Below are 26,612 nucleotides of genomic sequence, written 5' to 3' on the forward strand. Positions count from 1 at the left end.
GCAGCATATGTCTTGTATGCTGTTTTGCTGAACAACTTTTAACAGAGAAAAATAAACAGATTTTCTAAATATATCTTGAGGAGAAGTCATGTTCTCTGTTGGAAAGAGAGATTGACCTTTGGAAGAATAAGAGAGCTAAAAAAATAGTGAAGAAGGAAAAGTTTATATGCGTTATGATTTTCAACCTGGCAAGACATTCACTCAGTGCAACCTCTACAAATCCAGTTCAATTTTAATACTCAACCTCTGTTTATGTAATAAGTTCCTAAGGCTATTCATACCAACCTTTACCTTATTATCAAATCCTGTAAAAATAAAATTATACCCATAATACCATGACAGCCCTTACAAAAATGTGTCATTAGACAATTATATTGCAACACAGCAACTCTGTAGACTGCAGGGAGGTATTTCTCTTACAGTCTAATTGTTGTATCAATAGCATTTTCAACACCCGTGGTTACTGGGGAAGAAAGAACATGCTGATACCATATGTAAAATAGCATATTTTGAAGTTCTGATTCAGGGCCTGACTGTGGCAGAAGTGCTTGAGTTATGAGTAAAATCCTTGCAATCACTGTAGTTGAAACAAATCCACAATTGAAAAGGTTTCATGTATCATTCCTCTCCTCTGTCCCACTCTTAAACTAAGGATTGTTTATTTTAGTTATTTTAAGATGGGAAATGTTTTGACAATGGAGTTTTAACTAAAAGAAATAATAGTGCTGATTAAAAAAAAAATCCATTTATTTCCTTCTCCGAGATTCTTCAGTTCTGAAGATTTATTTCTGCCTGCAGAATTATTCCTTCTGCGAAAATGGACAGTAATTGATAGTGCACATCACGATAATTAGTCTAATGAGTCTCCTAAACCCCAAACCCCATAGCTACCTCTAAGCTCCACATTGTCTTTACTGTAACGCAAATAAAAGCTTTAGGAAAGGACTGGAAAAAAAAAATTGATAGCGAAGGAGCCTCCTTACCTTCTCCAAGGGATTTCCTCTACTCATTTTTAATGAGGCCTGTATTAGTTGTCATTTGTACCTTCCCTGATGAATAGTTTGGAAGAAAAGCTTTCTCTGTTCACAGCGAAATTTGTGCCAAGTTGTTGACCTTTGCTTTTGGTGAGACCTCATTTGAGTCTTAGTCCCAAGCCCAAACATATTGTTGGATCAATCATGTTGATTTTTGGCTCAGATAGCAATGCACGGCTAATGAGTTGTACTGTGTACACATTAACCTCAGACCCGGCAGAGCTTGTGCCAGGCCCAGAGCAAAACTGTGTTGGGGCTGCAGGAGAGACTTAGAGTGCTGGCATCTTAATAGAAGGAGACAATTAAAAACAGTAGAACAGTATCCCAGGTTCATTGCTTGTGGGATGTAGGATTTAATCAAAGCTGGAAAAACAAACTGCCTTCTCTCTGTTTGGAAAAAAAACACCCTCAGCACCATAAAGGTGCTTTATGAACTGTGAAATAGAGAGGAAAGCCTGAATGTTTAAACAGTAAGATGATTCTACTACCTAAAGGGAATCTACTTCAGGGAACAGCCTTTGAATGACATTAGATTTAACCTTGTCAGAGCTTATGATCTATCGTGGCATTGCAAGGAATTTGGGAACATTGGTATTTTTTTATTTATTAGTAGATAGCTTATTTAGCAATAGTTTAGAAAAATTCTCCTTTCTTTACAAGTAAAATTGCTAAGACCAATTGTTGAATTACCACAAACAGCCAGCATCACTGTTTCTGATAATTTCAAAAAGTAACATTTCTCTTGAAGGACCAGATTTTGACCTCATTTTACAATTGTAAATCTAGAGAGGGACAGAAATTATCCTCATGGAGAGACAGACCATAGACCCATCGTCCACAATATCCTTCTCCTGACTGTTTTCCTCACTTAAAGGATTAGGAAAGGAAAGGAGAGTTGGTCAGTTACTACGTAAGAAAACAACATTTTTAATTTCAGGGTAAGCCCTAAACAACCAGTTGCAGGGGACAGAGAAATAGAGAGAGAATAAATTTAATTTCTGCAGATCACAATTTTGTGTCCTCCTCTTTGTGTAATGAAAACTGATCAATAAGGCTGAAAGACCATTACTGCTTCAGATAGAAAATCCAGTGAAATCAAGTGGAAAACCCCCAAAGTACAGAGAGATGCAATCTTCGGTGTTCACATTAGACTTTGGATGAAAGATAGGAAACAGATGAAAGGGACAGGGTGAGAAGGGGGATCAGTGGGTACGAGTATGCAAAACAGAATCTTCTAGAAGAGCAAAGTTCTTCAGAGGTATGAGAAACTGCCCCATCCTTGCATTGTTCTTGGTAGAGCTCCCCAAATGTGAACATTTCTGTGATCTGGAGAGGGTGGACGTGAAGGTAGTGAAGCAGCCTCACACTCACATGAGGCATTGAGGACTTCTCTGAGAGACATACAAGGGGATTTAAAGAAATTAGATACTGTCGTGTCATACCTGACCTCTTGGAAGAACCTGTTGGAATTATACTGTTTTTTCCAACACTAGCATGGCACACAGAAGTCATGAAATTTAACAGCTGTGTGGTACACCATCCTTAGTAATAACCACTCAACAGGATCCATAGAAGGCTCTGTGGTTGATTTTAGAGCTGTGCTTGCTGAAAGGTCCCATGAAATCACTTTTTTTTTTTTTGGTCTAATAGTGTCATGAAGTATTTTTCTCTTTCTAACAGCTCGTTTTCAGAAAAGTCAGACAACAGCAATGGAGTCACAGGTATAGCAAGCGACAGAAGTTAAACTTTTTTGAGATGGGAATCAGAAGAGTCATTGCTAAGTGTGGTAGTACACAGATGTCACACTGTTACAGTGAGCCGTCTTGTCAGCAGCTCCCAGCAACTTCAGCAAAAGCACAGCCATTCTTACCAGCTCCAGCTGCAGGATTGTTGAGGACCATCTTGGAGACCTAGGTGGATACCCTGGCACACTTTTTATAAGTACAGGGATTTCCACCCCCTCCTTTAGAAGGGCACATTGGCTTGTACAGCATGCCTTTTCACAGTCAGGGTACAAAAAGGGGGTCTGGAGCCAAAGTGGCTGTTTCTTTTGGTGTATGTCTGAAGGACTACATGGGAGTTTGGGCCTTCTGCTTCCAATGTGGTGCTGTTGAAGACAAATGAACTTAGCAAAGGTTTTCCTCGGATGTTATTTGGATTCCCTTAGTTCAGGTGCTCTTACAGTACACAGTAGCCCTTCTGGAAGGAAGCACCTGGGTTTTAATCACTACGACTGTTACCCACAGTGAAGATTCCCAAAAACTGTGTGAACGCATTGTGTTATTGTTGGAGTTTCTTTTGTTTATACATTTCTGCTGAGCAAATGTTGCTGTGCAAACATTCATTTGTTGATCTTGTGCTGAAAATAGTTTCAGACATTGGCCAGAGTAGCTGCCGATACGTAGTGTGGGTATAGCTGCTTTTTTGTACTGCATGCTGGAAATGCCAGTGATGTTTATGGAAATGGCTCTAAAAGGTTCACTTTGAGTAGAAGCCTGCTATGGGAATAAAAGCATACCTATTGGTTTGTAAATAAAAAGCTTGTACATTATTATGAAGTGTTTTATGGTGTTGTCTCTGGCTTCTTTCACCCTGGGAGATTTAGCACTGGTCTCTTCAGGTTGGGGAATACATTAAAACTTCATGTTTGAACACACACATGTATTCATTCCACTTAAAAAAATGCTTATTATTGATATGTTCTTTGGATCTCTGAATCGCAGGATTAAAGACTACATTACATTCTCCCACGTAAAATTTCAAAACAGAGGTTTAATCTGCTTTCCTAAAACTGTAGGCAGGTGTTTACAAGGCAAAGGCAACTGGAAGAAATGGAAGAAGGTGGAAGTATTGCAAAGAGAAGTGTGGAGATGGGTTGCATAGCTGCATGGGGTAGTGTGAGAACCTTTTATGTGATGTTTTGTCTGGATGCCCCCTGTTTTTGTGGGTTTGGGGGAAAGCTGTCTATTGAGGATAAGCTGACTTGCTGTTGGATTCTTTGTTGTTGCAAGAGTTTGAAACAAGAAAGAGAGCATCACTAATTCCAGGGTGAATGTTGTGGTTAATAATAATAATATAATATTAATAATTACATTAGTGTAAGAATGCCTAGGGAATAGCCAACATGGAATGCATGGTGTGAGATTGCAGCATAAATAGTATCAATAGAAGCAGACTCTACTCCAAACTATAAACATCTGAGTAGGCAAGGAGAGGAAAGAGGAGACATGGAACCACATATCAAACGATGTGTCTCTGCTGTGATTTTTGTTCTTGTGGGACATAAGCCAAGCGGATGAGTGCAGAAAGATGAGTTAGAGCCTGGGAGAAAGGAAGTGTGGGACAGTACTTTTTCATAACTCTTAATTCTTCACAGCTGCAAGGAGATCTCCGAGAGAGGAACTTTAGCTTCTCTGTCTTCTTGCCCTTCAGATTGGATAAAGGGGGCTGTCAGCACTCATCAAAGGTCATGTACCTGCATCAGTTTCCATTAGCCTGGACACATCAAGTAAAACTTCATTTTCTAGCCCCTTCAAATAACTTAAAACAGCTGCTTGGATATTTACAAACACAAGCAGAAGGAATGGATTGTGTGTACCGGATCACATCCAAGTGAGTGAACAGTTCTGAAAACAGTGACAAGGAGACAAACACTGATAGTCGTTACACACCTGTGTGGACCTGAACAGGAGTTCACAGTTTTGGGAACAATAGCTGCTCTGCTAAGAATGCAATGTAAGAATACCAGTCTCAGAAGTAACACAGATCTCAGGCTGCTTTTCTATCAGGGAAGCAAATAACCACCATATTGTCTGTCTTATGTCAGCCCCAGAGGTTATCAGCGTAGTGCCCAGGATTCAGCAGCAGTGAAGGTTATGTGCATGAGCAGATAGCAGCAAATGAAGTTTGCTCCAGATCTCTTTTTTTTTTCTCCTTCTGTCACTCCTCTGCCCCATCACTTGTCTGCCCCTCCTCTGATGTTAGCTGGGTTATGCGAGCATCCCTGCTGTCTGAGGGATGTGCTTTGAATAAACGGTGCTTTTAAAGGGATGCTAGTTGTATGCATGAAAATGTGGTAATAGCTAGCCTGATTCCATCTGGCATAATTTAGGAGTAAATCTATTGACGTCAGTAGAACTGAAAGGATATAAATATAATTGAAGTCAGATCCTATTTTTAAGGTTAAGCCTAAAAAATGCTGTAACTTCCTTTCCCCCCCTCCACCTTCCTTTCTTTTCTCTTTCAAGATCTGCCACAAATTTAAATTCTTAATTGGGATTCATCTATTTCTGCCCAGTTCAATCAAGGATCTGTCAGTAGGGAAATTTTAGGAGATGCAGAGGTGAACGCTTGCTGACCCCCTACCTATCTTTAGAAAACCTTGCTGGCTGCTGGTTCTGAACAACCGTGGCAGCAGTTGTTCTTTCTGCCTTGATTCAGTGTGTGTCAAGCCATGTATCTGTAGCTATGTTAGTTCAGACCACAAACATGAGGGCAGGAATGGCAGCTTTTTGGCAAGCAAAGAACGTGATTTTCAACTATTCACACAGAATGGTGTTAATTAATAGATTGTTTCTGACAAATAGTAATTGTGCCTGACTGTTTCTCATATGGCTAAGGAAATAAAAAAAGCCCATGAGGACATGTTATTTAAAATCCAGAAATTTTGGTATGAAAACTGCTGGTATGATATCCAATGCAATCCCCTTTGCTATACTTCTAAAATGGGTTATGTGAATATTAGCATATGACCATATAATGAAATACAGTTTCTGATTTCTTTTTGCAGTGTTACTCACCTGAACTACTTAAAATTTTTATACAAGTATATATAGATGTTTAGCCAGTACAAACTACAAAAGAGATCTCAATGAAAAGATAAATTTATCTCTACCTTAAGAATAAAACTGAGAGAAATAATTTGTAAAATTTCCCAGAGACTTCAGGGCAAGTACATTTCTAACACCAAGGGTGGAATTAGGTGCAGTCACTTGGTAATATTCACACATATTTGTCTTCTTGGAGTTTCCACTTTCTGTAGGTAATAGCAGCTCTGTGATGTTCTTGTTATCCTCAGCCAGTTCATCCTGTAAATGCCTGGCACTTGCTGGCGGGGGGGTGATTTATTAGCCCACAGAAGGAAAGAAACTTCCATTGATCAAATCAGTTGGTTCGTGAGATTGTATGTCTCTTGTGCCAAAAATACTTTCCCTTTGGATATGTGATATGTTTGTTAAGAGATCTAAAGGTCTATTTGCTGTTACCAGGAAGTTCTTAATTTATTAAATTAGGTATTGCAGGAGTAGTTCTTAAATCTGAAATCTTAGTTTCCCATCCTGGCCCCAGGTAGATAACCTGTAGCATGCAATCTGGTTATACTAAGTTTGGAAATTAACTTTATTCCTCTGAAGTTTTTCTTCTAGAAGAATGTTCAGTTCCCAGTAGAATTTCCTGTTAGTAGTTAAATGCTGTAATTACTTAAAAAAATATGAAACACTGAGAGTTAGAACCAGATAAAGAGCATTAGCTTTCAAAATTGCATAGCTTATAGCATGTAATTTGTTTGATATTGTAGGATTTGGATCTGTAGATTGATGGCCCTAATTGTGTATTTTTTAGTAATCTGGATGGCATAACATGTCGCAGTACTAAATCCATTTGTCCTGTTTGGCTAATTTAAAGCTCAGCATAGGTAACTGCCAAGTAGAAGATTCTTTATTTGTCTTCCTTATGTGGCTCTGTTGATTATTCATAGTTCCTATTAACACATGTCCTTCAATATTTGCTTTTTTTTTGGTCGTAGATAGCAGATTAATTGAAAGAGTTGTTGCCATAAATCCCTGGCCTGTGATCTTGTCAGGTCTTATAATATAAACAGTATCAGATCTGGGAAAGTGATGCCTTTTGAGAAGTGTCAGCTCACATCCTGACCGTAGGTGCAAACCTCATAGCTTGAATGCTTTTACTTTACGGATATTTCTTCTACTGCATCTTCTGAAATAATGAGGCTTTATGAAAGCTGAGCTCTCATTTTTATATATGTTCCTAGCCACAGAGAAAAGCTTGAAACTATGTCATGTCAGCAAAGCAAAAAGGCTTGATGTATCAGCAAGAATTAAAAATGTATTTTAAATACCAAGCAAACCTCAGATGGATTTTCAAGCCCCACTTGACATCCCCAAGGGAACTTTTTCTGGCTAGAGTTGGTAATAGTGGTTTCCTATTAAAGCTGCCTTGTCAGTTATTTTTGCAACATTAGGTATGTGTGTGTTTCTTCATGTACCAGATAGTTAGTGATGACAACTGTCCAGCAAATCACAGACCAGTGACAAACTGGAGTTATCCTCTAGCTCTGAACTTTCTCTCTTGCATTCTTCCCACTTGTCGGTTTCCTCTGTGGCCATTGCTCTCCTGAAATTACTTTGGCAGGGTTAAAGTAATGACCATCTTAAAACTACATTTAGCTAAAAAAAACAGATTTCAGTTTTCTGCTAGTCTCCCAAAGCATGTAATGATACCTGAACTCACAGTATCCCTAGGACCACAGTGGTGTGTGCTCTAGGATGGGCAGCAATTTCCTAATGGTGAGACTGGCCAAGGACTACAATAGAGTAGCTGGGAATTTCTGTCAGGGAAGGTTTTACAGAACAGTCTAGGCAAATCTTGGGAATAAAGTCTCTCCTCTCCTGAGCAGAGTTCAGCTTAAGCATCTAAATAAGTAGATTTGAATTTCAAATTGTAACTGATTTTCACCAGATTTTTCAGACATCTGTGGCTGTTCCACATTTTTATCAAAATTAAACCAAATTATTAAGGATTCTAATTGAACTTTGCTTTTTCATGAAGGTTTCCAGATATTTCTCAGCAAGTTCAAAATTCCAGTTGATGAAGCACAGCATACAGATTCTAACAGTGGTTTTTGAAGACAATACGTTTTTGTGCCAGGCATGTAGTGAATTCACTCATTTGCTTGAGGTCATCAGTTGCATTGAAGTCTATCAGTATTACTGAATATTGATCGATGACAGACTGAAATGACACAGTATTCTGGACTGTTCTTCAGACAGCGTAATAACAATGAGAATGAAACATCTTGTTCTCTCAGTATTGCTCCCCTACTATTTTTCTTCAAGCACTTGTGATTTATTATGACCCTTGAGTAAAGTAGTCAGATCTGTCAGTCTTCAAAAGGTACCAGTCATGCTGGACCATTATTTCTGAGCTGGAATATTAGGAAAGACAATTTTATAGAGCAAGGCACAGAACATCTCCTGGGACAGATTTCCGTCACTGTAGTTTTAATGTAGACATCGATGATTACCTGTCCTTCACCAGACACTGTAATAATTTCAAATTGCATTTTTCATGTGTCAGCCATCATTAAAACTGCAAACTGCTTTCAAATCAAAAGTCCACCTCCAGCGTTCGTATTTTGATTGGAAGCTGTTGAAAAGTGGTTTTGAGATGATGTTCCAAAATCCACACAGTTTTACTGAATTGAAAGATGACACACGTGTATCTTTTGAGGCCATGGGTATTATTACTCATTTTTTCTATTGTGGTACCCACTTGATCATCAGAGGTCAGACTCGGTTGTAAATTATAGTCTCTTCAGAGACACTGAGTTGAAACTATGGTGTCTGTACATGGATTCTGCTGCTGTACAATTACTGTTATGCCTCAGTGATGGTGATGAGCTCCCTCAAAAAATGCTTCACCTTGGCCTGAACAGAAAACTCTGCTCACAGCAGAACTCCAGCATATACTATAGCATATATATAGCATAGTATATGCACAGCATATATATGACCTGCAGGTCATAGCAATGATTATGGTTGTTCTTGCTATTCTGGAACATACCCATTTTCCCCACCACAGAGTAACAATATCCATTCTTGAGCAGTTACATAGGAGATGTGGTAGAGCTTCCAAAGCTCCCCATCTGTTGTCATGCCTCCTACACAAAGCCACTCACAGGTATGACCCCTCTTCTTCTGTGGCTGATCCTGATGTGCAAAACAGCTCCATGGACTAAGTTGAAGATAGACAACCATGCTGCTCTCCTTCTTAGTTTTTCACATGGCAAGTCTGGAGGAAGGGAACTGCTCCATTTTGAAGGGAAGTACAATCACAGAATCATAGAATCATCTGGGTTGGAAGAGACCTCAGAGATCATCAAGTCCAACCCTTGATCCACTACCACTGCAGTTACTAGGCCATGGCACTAAGTGCCACATCCAGTCTCATCTTAAAAACCTCCAGGGAAGGAGAATCCACCACCTCCCTGGGCAGCCCATTTCAATGACTGATTACCCTCTCTGTAAAGAATTTCTTCCTAATGTCCAACCTAAACTTTCCCTGACAGAGCTTAAGATCATGCTGTCTTGTCTTACGGATAGTTGCCTGGGAGAAGAGACCAACTCCCACCTGGCTACAACCTCCTTTCAGGGAGTTGTAGAGAGTGATGAGGTCTTCCCTGAACCTCCTCTTCTCCAGGCTCAACAACCCCAGCTCCCTCAGCCTCTCCTCATAGAACTTGTGCTCAAGTCCCTTCACCAGCCTTGTTGCTCTTCTCCAGACCTGCTCCAGGACCTCAATATCCTTCCTGAACTGAAGGGCACAGTACTCGAGGTGTAGCCTCACCAGCGCTGAGTACAAGGGAAGAATCACTTCCCTGGTCCTGCTGGCCACACTGTTCCTGATCCAGACCAGGATGGCATTGGCCTTCTTGACCACCTGGGCACACTGTTGGCTCATGTTCAGTTTCCTGTCAATCCAAACTCCCAGGTCCCTTTCTGCCTGGCTGCTCTCCAGCCACTCTGTCCTCAGCCTGTAGCGCTGCATGGGGTCGTTGTGACCAAAATGCAGGACCCAGCACTTGGCCTTGTTGAACCTCATCCCGTTGGAATCAAACCATCTCTCCAGCCTGTCTAGGTCCCTCTGCAGAGCCCTCCTGCCTTCCAGCTGATCGACACTCCCCCCCAACTTAGTTTCATCTGCAAATTTACTGATGGTGGACTCAATGCCCTCATCTAATCATCAATAAAGATATTAAACAGAACTGGGCCGAACACTGATCCCTGGGGACACCACTAGACCGGCTGCCAACTGGGTGCAGCACCGTTCACCAGCACTCTCTGGGACTGGCCCTCCAGCCAGTTCCTAACACAGCACAGAGTGCAGTGCCCCTGTCCAAGGCATGGACAGCAGCTTTTTCAGAGTATGCTGTGGGATACAGTGTCAAAGACTTTGCTGAATTCCAGGTAGATCACATCCACAGCCTTCTCCTCATCCAAAGGCAGGTCACATGATCATAAAAGGAGATCAGGTTGGTCAGACAGGACTTGCACTTCCTAAACCTGTGCAATGTTTTCCCCCCAGTACTAGGTTTATTGTTCTTTGGGGTCCAGTGATTATTTTGGAGATAACATAGCTGCTCACCTCTCCCAGAATTAAGCTGCGTCTTAGAGGTACAGTTTCTGCCACATTTTAACTTCACGATTTTTATTTTAAATATGCCAGCTTTTTGGTGATATGTTCATGAGACATGTTTCAGAAAGCAAGTTTAGAGCCATTCTCACGTACAGTCTGAAGAGCCTTGACACTTCATAAATAAGCTATGCATGAACACACAACAGATTCAAAGGTGTCTGCTAATAGCAACTTCACTTTTATCCTGACTGTGTGTGAGCATGCTGGAAGAGAGACAGATTGCTGTGTGAAACCCAGGTGCTGGTAGGTTGAACAGTTGCTGGCAGGCCATGGAGGTAGGGAGTTGTGATTGCCCCCACTTGTACAGAGGTTTTTTGCTTTTGTAGAGCAGTTTTGTGCTCACCTCTACTCTCCAGGCTTGCCATTCATTTGTTCAATCAGTATAACTGATTATAAAATCCTGAGGTTAATGGTCTTTCCTTTCCTTTTGTCCTCTTTCCCCTGTGCCTCCTTTATAAGCAGTACTAAAAATATGACCTCTTCCAGACCAAGTTTGTTCCCAGTCAAGCTTTCTTTGAAGGTCAGTGGAACTTCAGCTGTCCACTATCTCTTGATGAGCCTCAGTGGCTAGTGGAGCTGGGCTGTGCTGACCTTCCTCTGTGTCTGACTTGCCTTTTGTTTCTATCCTGGTGACTTACAGGTTGGGCAGGTTTTCCTTGCCACAGCCAATGAGTGGAAATGTCCTCTTCCCTTTCCTGCTCTCCTTGGCAATTTCTGAGAAGCAATAAAATGGGGAGGGGAAAAAAAAAAAGAGAAGAAAAAAGCAGCACAGGTTTTTCTAGAGAAATCATTTAGTTCAACACTGGATCTTTTCAGGAGTAGACCTTTGCTATTTGCAAAGCCTTGTTATCATGAATTACCACAACTCTAATTTCAGAAAGTGCTCTCATGGTCTGAAGATTCTGCTATAGAATAAAATGTGTTTTATGCAGGCAGCACCAGCATACTTCTTAAAACACAATAGTCACCTTCTGTAAGATGAAAAGCAATCAACGTCTTAACAAATGGTGTGGGGCTTTTGCCATCTCCGATGCATCCTGCCTGTTTGTTCTTCCCTGGAAAGACTCCTGACATTATCAGAAAGTTAGAGTCTCCTGTCTCACAGCAAAATAGCTCTTACTTATGGACCTTCAAATCTCATGGTAGAGATTTCTAAAATAGGTGTATTACCATTTTGTCCCTTTTTGAGTCCCCTGGACTTGGATTTCTGTGTATTTAGTTAACCAGTTTCTGTGGATTTTAAAATTTTCTCATGTTGTTGTGTAATATATTTTTACTTAAAGTGAATAAACTTTATATGATGCTGGGTTTTTCACTCCCTTACATTCCTTACCTTTGGCAAGGAATCTAAGGCAAAGGAAATGCAGTGGTTTTAGACTCTGTCAAGTCAGAAGGATCAAGGATGTACATCTTATACAGTTCTAGAGGATTTAAGGTTCAAGGTAACTGCAAATCATCCCGCAAACCCTTAAGCACAATAACTGTTTTATATGACTACTGCATTCATACTGACACAACATCTGTGCAACACACATGTATGAAAAACTGCATGTGTACAGAATAATTATACAACCAGTTTTAACTCAGGGGCAGCATAAATGATGTCAGTCTGATCCAAATCTGGACTTCTTCCATTTTTTCTGTTGTTTTATAGACTCACAGAATAATATCAGTTGGAAGGGAGTACTTGGGTTTCGACCCTTCTGCTCTAAGCAGAGCCAACTAGACCAGCTTGCTTAGGGCCTTGCCTAGTTATGTTGTGAGTATCTCAAGGGGTGGCTATTTCACAGTCTGTCCCAGTATTCAACCACCATGACACACTGGAAAAGTTTCTCTGAATATCAAATCAAATTCCCCTTGCTTCAATTTGTGTATATTGAACACCATCCTCTCACTCTGCACCTCTGAGAAGAATTCTCTGTAGCATGGGAGACATGCAGCCCTCCAGGCTTGTTTCCCAAGTGCCTAGTCTGAAACAAAAGAGTTACTAGAAAAGCTCCAGCTGACTTCACCAAACTCTGGAACAAACCTGTACTGCAAAACTGGGATCAAGCATTCTCGTTTGGCTGCAGGAAAGGTCTCAGATCACCTGCCATTCCTGCGTGGGTGAGTCCAGAGTACTCAGGTGCTTCTCTTGCATTTAGAGGTATTTGGATATGAGCCGGAGCTGTTTGAAAATCCCATTAGTCCAGCGAGTCAGGACATTGGCTTGAAAATATTGCTGTGTTGATGTGGTTGACTGTGTTAACTTTGAGAAAAGTTGGCTTTTGTTCTGTCATTCTGAAGGATATTTAGAAGGAGTTCAGACTTGAACAGACCTGTCTTGAGAATGGGTGTTTTATCCGTGCTCAGCAGTGCTCGTAGCTGAGGCTGTCAATGCATCCCTGGGCTCTGCTCAGGATAGCACAAGGGTTGGATCCATGTGGTCCCCACCTAATCTGTGTGGCTCTGGCTGCTTGCATAGTGGTGGTACATGTGCATCACTTGCTGCTCACTGCTTACAGGAGGCAAATATTGTACCCTTTTGGGGATTTTCATGTGTGCATTAACTCTAATCTATATCTGATAATGGCACAAGCCACCTTTGACCCATCACTGAGGTCAAAGACAGAGAAGAACAAACCCAGACACATTTTCATTAGCGTTTCTTTTCTTTATCCCTAAACACTGTGAACATTATTTCCTGTTTAAAACTACAAAGTTTAGCAGCAAAAACATCTCTGCATGTGGTGTGGAAGATGTTGATATCCCCTGCCTATGGCTGTCACACCCACTGCTGCATTGCAAATTGCCTCCCATCAAATGAGCTCACAGAAATATCAGTGTTGTGGCATATACTGGGGTTTGCAGGATGTATTTCTGCATCCCTGCTGTTCATCTTGCAAAAATCCTTTTCAGTCCCAGCTGTTATTTTCAGGAACTGCCAAGTAGCTTTTTGTAAATTAATCAAATTTATTCTGAACATGGATGTAACCCTTCATCAAAAGACAACGAAAAGGCAAGAAATACATAGCAGAACATACCCCAGCCTGTGTCAAAGCTGGCTTGTCAGCACGGAGAGATTTTAAATAAAGGAGGAGGGAAAGTAGCAAGAAAATTCTTTCTTGGTTGCTCTTCCTGTGCTCTGTGTAAGGGGATAGTGTAGGTCTGGAATTTGGGAGGAGGTGATGGAGAAGGGATTTAAACAAACCACTCACTATAAACATAAACTTGCTACCTTCACAGTGTCTCTGAAAAGGCACATTCTGGACACTTGCTGCAGTTTATAATTTGTTTACTAAACAAGGAATGTAATTGAAATGTCCTTTTTGAGGTAATGAAAATATAAAACAGCTTTTCAGAGCAGACCAAGGCCTCTAATTTAATTATCTGTGAACCTCATAGATTCTTTCATCCATGCCTGGCAGCCTGAAGTAGATGAATAACTGAAATTCAGAGAAAACCCTTTTGAAAAGGAGACCTGGCAGATGAAAGAGCAGAGGGCCAAACAGTTTGTAAAAGGATTTATCTCCACTGAGATGCCCATTATCTTTATGGCAACAAATTATATGTGAAAACTGTTAAATGTTTGGAACTGTGATCCCCATTGAAGGGGACAGGGGTCCCCATCGCTGCAGGCAAAACAAGCTGGCTTCTCTGAAATACTGTTTGCTATGTATCAGAGGAGTTATTCTTTATAAGGGTACATTGTGAGCAGTGGCCTTAAGCACGTGAGCAGTTACCAGAAAACAAGCAGGAGCAGTCCTTCAGGTGGCACTGAGCTTGTGTCATCATGTGCAGTCAGTCCTTCACACCACAGATCTGGCCCTAAAGCAAAGCCTGGAGCAATGCTGCCCCCTCTGCAAAGGCATCCAGAGGCAGCCAGAGCTGCTTCGTGGGGCCTGGTGTGTCCTAACCCCGCGTGAGCCGCCTGCTTTCTGCATCAGAGCACGTTTGCTCCTGTGTCAGCCAAAGGCTGATGGCCAGGTCTCCATGTAGCTGCTTGAAATACAGCAGCTGTTCTTGCACACTTTTTGTCTGCCTCCACATTTACATCTGTTCCTGCCGTGTGTGTTACAGGAGCACTTGACACCCCAGCAGAGACTGCAGTGTCCATACGGAAACACACACATTTAGGCTGACTTTGCAGAGGAAACTTATGGCTGAGCAAGTCGTGGACACAGGTCTCCTCTGGAGTCATTCCAGGCCCAGCCATCATATTGTTACACACCAAAAATTTAGATTTTATCCCTGCCATACATGGAATATTTTCTGAATTTGGAAAGGTAAACCAGAGAGGCGCATATGGGAAAAAGTGGCATTACAACTTAATGTGGCGAATAATGAGGAGCAAAGAGGTTTGGAGTAGCAAAAAGGATTCTTCACTGCACTTGGGTTTTTTTCTTAGAATGTTCTCCCTTTTCAGGTTGGTGCTTGAAGACTTTGATCTAGAGCGCAGTGTGTCTAGGAAAGAAAGAAATCAAGTTTGCTTCTGGTATAAACATTTACAGCTTCATTGACTTGAAGTGGAATTTCTTCTGGGAATATAAGCAGTGACCTTAGTGACACAGGGAGAGGGAACACTGGTACTTGTTGCTTAGAGGTACTTGAACAGTGCCCACACCACCACCAAAATGTTTGCTGATTAATTTTTTTCTGGAGTACTGATTTTTCTTTTCCATAGTTCATCTAGATTTGACCTAACAATTTCGACTTTGAAAAAGGGTTGAGTTTAAAAAAGGGTTGAGTTTTTTAGAGTGGATGGTGATTTTATTCGTCTGCAACAAAGATCAATGCACTTTAAATTTTATATGTGCAAGAGGGAACTGGAGCAAAGAAACTGTAGTGTAAGTTCCAGAATTCTGCAAAATTCTGGCTAAGAAGCTGCCCCTAATCATTGTCTAAAAGAGTGCCTCTAAAAGGTATCTCAGATGATACTTAAATTTATTCTTACAGAAGTATTTCATATTATCTTTATGATATGTTAGATTTTAAACCTTTAACACTTGAGCAAATCCTTCACTTAGCTGCCCATAAGCAGTATGTTGTTTTGCTTTTGTTTTGTAATTTGCTATTATACTCATGCTTGGTATGACACTTGCTTGATCTGGATTAATTTCCCATGCTGATTTGTGCTGAATGTGCCCTCTAGGCTAATGATATATTTGCAGCCTCTCTTCTTCCTTTGTAAAATGTGCTATTACCATTTATGGGACAGTGTGTTTTTTTGACACCTCCCAGAAGTGCCAACTGCCTGTTGAACAGCACAACATCAGCTGTTACAGCCTGATCCAAACCCCAATGAAATAAGGGAACAATAATGCAATTCAAGGTTTTTTAAGGAAAGGCAGTATCTTTTATTAGATCAGCTGTTACAGTTGGAAAAAAACAGACAGGCTTTCAGGCACACAAATCCTTCTTCAGGTCTAAAATAGCAGCAGTATTGCTTACACCAGCATTCCTCATCAGTGAGGCAGCTATGGTCCCAACAAGGTTTAAAAAATGTGTTTAAAAGTGTGTATGTATTGCGTGGCCCTTCTTGCTGGGGAGGGCTTCATAGCAGGGCACAGGCAAACATAATTCTCCTCCTCTCCCCTTTCCAGTACACATCCTACAAACATGGAATACACCTTAGAAGGAGAGGTAATATAAGGTCACTTATTCTTGAGAAAAAATCTTCAATACCTTGTGACCAAGCCACATTTTCTCCACAGTCACCCTGGTATAGGGAAGAACTGGAGCAAAGCTGTGGGATTCACTGCGCAGGTGGTAACCTCAGGATACACGCTGAAAATTCTGTCTCCTAATGTTTACAGCTGTCCAGCAAACAGTTGTGGGACCAGCTGGCAAAATGAGTTTGGGGCTCTTTCTTGTGGTTGCTTTACGGGGAACAGTGTTTGCCAAAGTTTCTGCAGTCACAGTTGACTAACCAGCCACTTGATAGCAAAGCTTGTGATTGAAAATACTACACAGACAGAGCGGTTCTGCAGAAAAGCTGTGAGCAGCTTCCCATAGTCTTTGGATTGCTTGTGGTCAGAGAATTAAAAAATAAGAAGTAAGACCCCAGTAGACTGCCTGCTTACTTCTTCAGAGAGTGAATCTGAACATCCTGCTGTTTTATCCTGTGAGAGATTTCATATTTATCTTCCTTTTTATTTTCTGGAAATTTTCAAAAGTATGTACTGCTTTCTATTTAAAGAGCATAGGCAGGTGCTCCAAATTTAAATGTTAACATTAACCATAACATTTATTTACTGTTAACTGTAACACTCATTCCTATATTCCCACCCTAGGAACTGGTGTGTTAACTGTAGTTAATAGCTGTGGTATTAGGAAACCGAGGATGCTTTTTGCTCATGTGAATATTTCCATAGTACATGGGCTCTGAGAACTCTGAATTTTGCATTCTTTCTGGAGTGTCTTAATAGGTATGTAAATTATTTGGCTTCTCTGTTCAGCCCTATTTGAAAATGAAAGGTTATGTTTTAAGAAACTCATCACAAGAAAATTGTAAGTGTTGAGGGTTCTGAAGAAATTGAAGAGATTTCAATTTCAATTATGTTGATAACTTTAAGTTGATTCGTGACCAGCCAATGGGCAAGTAATGCTGTAAACAGGAATATGATTATTGGAAAAGCATCATTCAGAGGGAAAAATACATCTTGAAAATTATGCAAGATAAAAATCTTAGTTTGAGATCTGCTTTGGGCATTGGTGTTCTGGTATGAAGTTATCTTATATCAGTCTTGAAAGCCCTTAAAAGTTTAGAAATTTGTGGGACCTTCTCTTTTTATAAAATACACATGTTTCAAATGTGGTTCTCAATCTGAATCCATCACGTAAAGCACATCGTACTTAAGGATCTGAACTACCATTCCTGGCTGTGCCACTCCCAGTCTGCCCAAACTTTGATCCCTTTTATATGTTTCTCCACCCAACAATGTTACCAGTGACACATGCCCACGGCAAGTAGGCTGGCATCAACCATAAACCTACACAGACAGCTGCTTCTGTATCTCAGGGAAGGTTTAATGGAGGAGTCATGTAGACAACCAGATTCTCTGGTGAATGTCAGAATTTGTTTCATTCCCTTTAAGTACCTAGCCAAGACGTTTGAGTTTGAAAGCATGGCTGTGTTACTGTGAGCTCGGGCTTCTTTTTCCTTATGTTTACCAAATGGAAAATGATTGTCTGTGAAAGAGCTTCATTCTTACTTGAAACTAAGGTCCTTTCATATTCTCGTATATTTTAAGTCACTTCTATGCTGCCAGAGGAGAATAATTAGAAACCAGAATCCATACTTGGTCCTCATAGCAGTAATTGTGTAGCCACGTGGACTATCACACCTCTAACCTGCAAAATATAATTCCACATCTGGATTCTGCAGCGAGTAAAGGACTCTGATGTCTCAGTCTTTGGAAATCTTCGACATACGGGTTTGAAATGCGGAGCAGATCCATCACTGAGTCAATGCTTGAGATCGTCCCCATGTTTAGGTTAGGATCTCTTACAAATAGGCACTTGTAAAACTGGAAGAATGGTATGAAAAAAGGAGAAGCAATGCAAACGTGAACTGCTGAGGAAAAAAGATCTGCTCCCAAAGCACTAGGTTTTACTACCTGTCACTCTTTAATAGTGATGACATTGCAGCTTTTTTTCACTCATGAAAATACAAACAGCAGCAGCAATGTCCAGCATTCAGATTAATGTGCCAGCTACACATGAATGGTGCACATCATAAATATACATTAAACATCCTTTCATGCATACCACAGCTAAGTAACAGCCAGCTCCACCTCAGTGTTCTTCCACATTTATCAAGTAACCCATGGTAAGGGAAGGCTGGAAATGGCAGTGCTAATGGGACCAGCAGATGACATTGCACTTTACTCCATTTCTGCTGCATGTGGTTATAAATCCATGTGGGAGATGTCAAAAAGCCAAAGAAGTCAAACTCCCTTTTGTTCATTTTCTCACCCAGGACTCAACATGTCCTTTGGTCAGGCTTTGCATGATGGTAGCTTTTTTCTTGTTACTTCATAGAGACTGTTCTCTTTTTCAGGTGCCAGGAGACAACGAGAAGCGCTGGAAGCCAGTGTTAGTGGTTTTGACAGAGAAAGACCTCTTAATATATGAGAGCATGCCCCGGATGAAGGAAGCTTGGTTCAGCCCTCTGCATACCTACCCCCTGCTAGCCACCAGGTACCTGTGCCTTTTTATTATGACCACTTCAAGAGCAGTGGGAACAGCTGAGTCAGCCAGGAACAGGTAGAACTGGTGCACAGCTTTATTTCACACTTGAAATGTTGTGGTTTGAGAAGCAGGTTCTTCAGTGGGCCAATGTGCTGAGCTTAACTCCCCTCTTCTCCTCCATTTCAAGTTCTGGCCGAGGCTGATGGGCAGGAGCACACCAGGATTATGGATGTGACCACTTGGCCTGGATACAGAGGCAGGAGTGAGCTTATCTCCTGAGATTTCTATCTCAGTGTGCAGACCTTAGGGCTTAGCAGAAGCACTTTGATTTCTAGTTGCTCCTCCAGACTGAAACAAAGTGAAATTGGCCCTAAGTTGAACGTGCTGGTGTGGCGGTTCTGCACCACCAGCATGGGGCTTTTGGAGACACTTTCAGCACAGCTTCTCTTCCTGTTCTAACAAATGAATTCCTGGCTTTTTTTAGCTTAAAATGGTAAGCTTGGAAGACACATTCTTGAAGCGAGGTTGGAAATAATCATTTGCATTATTTTGAATGTATCCATCAACACTAATTCAGAGAGAGCTTTCCCATGGTCATCGTTATGCAGTGGAAACTGTCTGTGCTTCTTGATGTGAATCTTAATCACGTTTCTCTGCCAGTATTGTCAAAGGGCTTGAGAAAGAGCTCTTGTTCCATTGTTTTGGCCTTGCTACAGGCCTCCATTATACCATTTTCAATGAGTTCTCATTCAGAAGGGCTGATTGCACATGGCCAAAAGCAGTGGGTCTCTCACTACAGTCTCATTAGTTAATTTTTGTTCTCTGTCTCTTAGTTGTCTCCTCAAATGAACTGAGGCTTTGCTGCTAAGTCATTCTATTAAAAAAATGAAATGGAACTCAGTGAATTACACTGATGGTTGTTTGTCCCAGTCTACCCACCCATGATGGAGTTTTCAGACTTCCTAAGAATCCAGCTTCTGACTCACCCTTCGTTACCGTAACATGAGGCAAGGGACACAAGCTTTGCAGCTTGCAGCCTGCTGTGTGGTGGGTGATGAATGTTGAGAATTCCAGGTGACAGGTCCCAGTGAAAACTGGGTAGTGTTGGAGCTAGAGGCTGTGTCCATGTGTATCACTAAACCTTACAATTTGAGAAGCAAGAGTACCCCAGCAGAAGATGATGCATTTCATCCCCCCTGTTTTGGGGTTTCATTTGTATATGGACTCAAGTCCTCCTTAAAGTGACTGGAGATCCTGTAGTGCATGCTGTCCCTTCCTGCCCACATGCTGTCATGTGTAAAGATGATTCTTTGGTGAGTATTGTCAGCCCTCATCATCAGTGACCTCCAGATTACTGCATCCAACAATCTATGTACTCACCTTGGAGGGCCCGTTAGATTATTTTTCCTTGAGAGGTCACATTTGATAACAGACCGGATTGCCTTGGCTGGGGATAGTCATCTCCCTGTACGATGGGATACCTGCCTGAGCAGAGAAACATTGGATTTCAGGATGGAGGGGAATGAGAAGTTGCACAGCACATGTGTCAGGCTGATGAAGGGTCTTTACAGGTTGGAGAAATGGTCTGTAAGAAAACCAGGATGCAGTTCAGAAAGGGCAAGTGTAAAGTTCAGTGCTGGGGAATAATCCGCTGCACCTTTGTGGGGTGGAGTATGAGTGACAAAGTAGTTGCTCTGCCAGGAAGCACCTGGACAGTGTGGCAAAACTGCTTAAATCTAAGGTATTATGTTTTTGAGAGGGGATAATAAAGACAGTCATCTTGGGTTATCGCAGAAATGTTGCATGTTGGGCAGATGTAATAATCATACCTAACTAGAGACCATGAGTAAAGCCTGGGGTGATACACCACCTTCATGTGAGGAATTGCACTTCTGAAAAGTGCCAGTTAACTGTGGCAGGTCTAGAAGAAATCAATGCAAATATATAGAAACACTTTCAGTAGGGGAAATCTTAAGAAACCTTAGTTGTTTAATCTAGAGAAGTCCATGGAAAACATGTCAGTAGTTTTCAGGTATGAAGATGAGACACAAGTAGGACAGGGGAGCATCTTCTCTACATCCCTCCTGGATACAACAGGACGTCGTTGACTGCACTTGTGGCAAGAGTGATTTAGAGTAGGTCCTGGGGAAAAACTTGGTGTGCAGGTGAGGTACTGGATTAGATTCCCTAGGAAAGGTGCACAGTTCTCATCACTGGGGACTTTGAAGGATGGGTGACACACAGCATGTGTCAGTACAGTTAGCCCTGCTCTGTGAAGGGGGATTTGCTGGGTGACCTCCTGAGAACCGCTCCAGCCCCATTTCTGTGATTTCTTACTAATATCACTGTGAATTTAACACTCAGGTAAAAAGGCAGCAACTATACAGAAGCTGGCATTCAGAATGGAGTCACGATGTGATAAATACATATAAATACATGAATCGTCAAGGTGAGCAGATTACATAAATGGACAGATTCCCTAAATTATTACCCCTATTGTTTTGGATGATTCTGATTAAAACCCTGCAGGGTTCTGCTTTTATGACCTGTTGCACTGAGTACAGTTATACCAAAAAAATAGAGAGGGTTTGCTGTTGGTATTGACTTCTGTGTTCATTCTCGGTCAGTGATTACCCTCCTCGTGACAAGTTTTTTAATCCCCTCTGTGCATTGATCAGTGCAATTTAGAACTTTTCACCTGGAAAGTTTGCAGAGTCCATGTTGTAATCTTGGCTGCTTCCATCTTTCAGATTTTTATGAGTCCTTGGAAAAACATTTTTGCTTAGCTAATGCATATTTGAAAAGCTGCTGAAACTGGAAAACTTCAGTGCCAGATACTGTACAGAGTCATGCTTAATCTACCCAAGACATAATCAGAGAGAAAATTGGAAAGTGGTAGAAGGATTACAATCTTCTTACAGTCCTTTAACAGCAGAATTTCAGCATGCCCTTTTGTTTGTTGATAAGTTTGCCTTCAACCTCTGGATGCTATTAAGACCTAAAAATATTTTCCAGTCAGTCTTTTCCAGCTTTGTGTGGAATATAAGTAATAGCTCAAATAAAATGGAGATCAGATTTAAGTTGTTCCTTTAAATCTCTGCACCAGGAGGCACAGAAGCTGGCACACAGCCCTGACTCCAAGGACCTTTTTGTCATAATCTCTATTTCAGTGTTTCCTTATGCCTGAATAACAGTGCCTCCCTCTAGCATGGGAATGGGGCTTAAGTAATTACATCTTAAATATTTGCAATCAAATTCCGTTATCTATCGTAGCCAGATATGAAATGAAAGGGAAAAAAAGTGCAGTCCATGTCGGGCTCTGATTAAAGATCAGGTAAGTAGCTTTTGTGTACAGCTGAGGTCTGTAATCAGAAATTATTAAAGCAGTTTAGTAGCTAATGACATAAAAACTTGGGGAAGGGGTTTGGGCACTGATTAGTTATCTGGGAAAGCGGGCAAAGGGACAGGCAGAGAGCATTGGGTTTCCTGAGAACCCTGAGAAGGTGTATGAGGTGCCCTGCAAGTTCTCTGCTTGTCTTCCAGAGGCAGTGAGGGTGGTTGTGGCTCCCTCCATACAGATGAATTGAGAGAATGTGCATAGGTTTCCAAAGAGTACAGCCATTCCAGAGCAGGTTTCAAATGCTAAGTCATTTAATGCTAAGAAAGATCAGTGATAGTGGTGTTCTAACCAGCAGAGCTGCGAGTGTCTGCACGTGTAGCATGGTCTCTTCTGAGATAAATCTTGAGTGAGTGAGCAGCTGAAGTCTTCCTTTGAATGTCAGTGCTGGTTTCACTGTCCTTTCTGAAGAGGCCTCTAGATTTGGCTGTTGCATTACATTGTTGAAGCTCTTTCCATAGCATTAGGATGAGAAGCAGGTCCCAGTGCATCTCACCCTACACCAGCACTTCGTGCTGGATCCTATCCATCTCGCTATCACACATTTGCAACAAATAATGCTGAAAAGGCCCCCGGAACGTAGAGAGACAAGGGAGAAATGAGAGAATATTAGAAATAGAAACGAGAGAAGATCAGAAGTGTCTTCCTGGCTCCCCGGAGCGCGCCAGGAGTGGTATTCACCGCCGCTCCAGGTCCCTGTGCTCTGTGCGGAGGCTCGGTCGTGACCAGCCTTCTCCTGCCCTCTCGCGGCTCTCGCTGTGCCGGAGGAGCGATCAGCGCTCAGTGCTCGGTAATGGGAGGCGGGGGCGAGGGGGGCCTTTTGTGAGGTTTCTAAGGATATTTTTTGCCTTTTAAGGTAGTTTTATGGTCTTTAGGATAAAGTATCTTCTTCGTAAATGAAACATCTCACACGAATGTAACTTTATTAAAGCTTGGGAATCCTTTGATCTGTGCCCAAATACATAAATACTATCAAATGTTCCCCTGCATGTTTGTCTAGTTCATGCTTAAGTGCATGACTTTACAAAGCACTATCTGTAGTTGTACAAAAGAAAAGGGTTTTTAAATAGTGAGACTCGATTTTTAATAACGAGGGGATAGTAAGAGAAGGCAGGCAAGAATAAATGTTCATGTTGGATGCCTACATACTTTAATTTGTAAAGTATATCTTCATTCTGTCCATATGCTGAAAAACCTACAATGCCAGTGGTATGGATAAAACATGAAGGTGTGGAGGTGGTGTGTGTTTTTAGAGGAAATAAAACATTGGTATCATCTGTTTGTCTTGCATTCAGTGTTGTAAGTATGAGGAAACAACTTTTAGCACAGCTGATGAGTACTGCATACAAGGGAAGGAATGACCCAGGGAAAAGCTGGAATAGTTTTATTTCTATTGACAAACTTGATGTAATTTTCTAGGCTGCTTTCCCACAACCTGGTAGCAGAAGGCAGCATGAAAGTGGTGGCCATACCTGTGGCTGGGTGACTGGCTGGGGACAGGCAGCAAGCAGATTGTCACTAGAGATTTCAGTTCCTTGGCTCTTCCCTTAATTATCAAGATGCAGCTTCTGCTCAGAGCTTGCACCCTCTCACGCCAAATGAAAGGGAATTCAAGTTTTTGGGTTGTTTGCTTGCAACTCACTCCCCGACTGCAAAATCTGCCCAGAGTGCACTTAGGAGGCCCTGAGTATCAAAGCTGAGTGGGGCATTAACTCAGCCCTTCTAGAGGGAAAACAGTCTTGCCAGCCTGCCCAGACAGAGGGCAGGGCAGCTCTGACCAGGATGCTCTGCATTTCGCTTCTCAGGAGCTCCTTGGGACCATAAAATCCATGAACCTGAGCATGAACAAATCTTGCAAACCTTCCAGCAGGGTATGAAAAAGGGACACATCTGTTTGGCACCATGTGCATCCCAAATGCCAGCACAGACCATCAGGGAACTGGGAAAATTTCAGTTATCCTGTGATTAGTGTTTCAGCAACTGTTTCAGCTAAAGTTGTGCTTTGTTTGTTCTTTCCTTTCTGCTTTTTCTTTTCCTACTAAAACATCCCTGTTTGATGGCATGCTCCTACACTGTCAGCTAACAGGTGACTATTCTTGTAGACGCAAAACAGTAATTGGAGGGTAAATTAGCATTCAGTAAATGATTAGTATAATCTAATGTTTTATCCTTCAGCACAAGTGTTCTACTACCATGTTACATACTTTATAGTGTCATATGAAGTATATTGTTTGCCTATAGAAAGGAAAACAGGAGACACAAGACAGAAAAAACCTTTTCAGAAGAATTTCATTTTGTGATTGCCTCAGAGGGTTAGTCTCTGAATCTCAAAAAGTGATGAGTTCCTCTGGATTATTCTTTTCAGAAGAATCAGTGTTGTGTTTCTGAGTGAATTCTATATTGACTGTCCACGCTTCTGCAGGGAAAAAAACCCAATGCAAAAGGGCAGTCTTAAAGAAAAATTAATAACTATGAAGTATTGATTTTCTTACTCAAAATTATTTTGTGTGATTTGTGTTTGCCCAGATGAACAAACCTTTCCTGGTCACAGGAGATCAGCCGGGCAAAAAAATGTTAATTGCAGACAAATGTGAGAGAATTTCAGATTACAAGTAGCTGCAACATTTTGCATTTTACAGGTTTCTTATGGGAAAAGTAAGTACGAGACAGTACTTGGCATCTGCATATTTTACATATGCATATACATACACATATTTTATCCAACAGTATTTATCATTGAGTTTGTCTGCAGATGTTTAAGGTTTAGGGCAAATGTTGCTTCACAGTGAAAGATGGATTCAGCTGCCTCATCTGAGTGAGCACTTGTATCTGTGGACCAAACTCCATCATCACAGACCAGTCAGTGGTTTCTCTCGGTTCCTCGTCCAAAGGGGTGTTTTGTACAATTCATTAGGAAATTTTGGGACATCCATGTCCAGGTACTTCTGTGCTCATTGCCTTGGACCCTCACTCTTCTGAGTGAATACAGAAGAATGTGAGTTCCCTTGCTCCCAACCATGTACATTTAGGAATGTGCAGAGCAGAGCTGTGCTCAGGTGGGGATTTTGGGGTAGTGCTCTGTGTCATTGTTAGAATTCCCTGATGTGTATTAAATCCAATTGTAGGTTGGTTCATTCTGGCCCGGGAAAAGGCTCACCACAGTCAGGGATGGATTTGTCTTTTGCGACCCGTACTGGCACAAGGCAAGGGATTGAAACCCATCTGTTCAGGACGGAGACTAGTCGAGACCTCTCACTGTGGACCAGGAGTGTGGTGCAGGGCTGCCACAATTCTGCAGAGCTCATCAGAAATCACCACATGTGAGTAACACCTGCAGCGCTGTCCCCACACCCTTCTTGTGACACTCGTGGCAGTTGGAGCTCCTTCTGCTTGATGTGATTCATTTAAAAAGTGCATGTTTAAAATACTGTCCCCTTGGTTTCTGAGCGAGTCCCAGCTGGTGTGCTACCTGTGGCCAGTCACTATGGTGCTAATTTCTGGTTTTGTTTTCAGCATGTTGTTTTAGACAAAAATCTGTAGTCAGCCATGTAGGCTTTCATGTCATGGAGGAATGATGGTCAGAGGTTTGTCTAGAAACCACAAAAAAGAACATTTTTCTGAGATTCAGGAGACTCCTGCAAGTCTGGCAGGAGTTTCTCCTGCAGAGGGAGGAGGCAGAGGAGGACTGGCACATTCACAAGTGTGAATTGGTCATTTATTCACCCAGCTCTGTACACTTGAGTAAAAAAAAACAAACCAGCTCAATAGCCACATTTTGATGAGTAGTCGTTTCCCTCCCTGAACATCAGGGTGTCATTTCTCAGCACTTCTGTACATGCAAAATCGACTGGAATAAAAGTAATCAGCTGCAGATGCTCTGGAGTAATGCCCTGTCTGGTTGGATATCTGCTGGCCTGGGGTGGCTCTGTGGCTTTGAGGCTGTGCCTTTCTCCTGAATGCCCCCAGGATTTGCAGTCCTTTTCCTGTTTACTCTACAGCTGACAGGGCCATTAATGTTGCACATTATCTCCACTCGTATCCTAAAAATGTGAGAGCAGGAGCCAAAGCACAAATCCACCCACAACAGGGGGCAGTTCTAGTTTCTTGAAGCATCAGGTACAGCCACGTGCTGCTGAGCACAGGGATTCAGGCCCATAGGCACGGGGAGCTCAGGCTGCTTTGGGAGGGCCCCTGACAGAGAAACCAACCAGAGCGCTCAGGGGGACACATCCGTCTCCTCAGCACAGTGACATGGATGCCAGTCTTTCTGAAAGCAGAAGGAGAGCATCAGCCCCTTCTTTTATCACAGTGCTTTTATCTCAGTGCCAGTGACCTTCCTTGACAGAATTGGTCACAGGAAAGTGATGGAGTAGAGAATTTGGGATGTGAACACCAAAACTCTTCATTTTCTAATTTGGATCATGGCCTCTGTTTCTGAGCTGAGAGGAAGATGCAACCTTTCTGCTGCAGTAGCTATTATATACAATTATCTGGGCCCTTTTTCAATTACCACGACA

The 26,612-nt window shown here is 41.8% G+C and overlaps 1 protein-coding gene across 1 annotated transcript in view; it reads left to right on the forward strand.

Moving 5' to 3' along the window:
• Positions 1–26,612, forward strand: part of SNTB1 (syntrophin beta 1) — a 116,515-nt gene that overhangs the window by 84,368 nt on the left and 5,535 nt on the right. Inside the window, 3 exon segments of the mRNA XM_032693844.1 lie at positions 18,568–18,707; positions 25,221–25,400; positions 25,402–25,415. Of these exon segments, the coding sequence (XP_032549735.1) occupies positions 18,568–18,707; positions 25,221–25,400; positions 25,402–25,415 (334 nt within the window).

The sequence above is a fragment of the Chiroxiphia lanceolata genome, chromosome 1 (assembly GCF_009829145.1).
Source record: "Chiroxiphia lanceolata isolate bChiLan1 chromosome 1, bChiLan1.pri, whole genome shotgun sequence".
Lineage (NCBI taxonomy): Eukaryota > Metazoa > Chordata > Aves > Passeriformes > Pipridae > Chiroxiphia > Chiroxiphia lanceolata.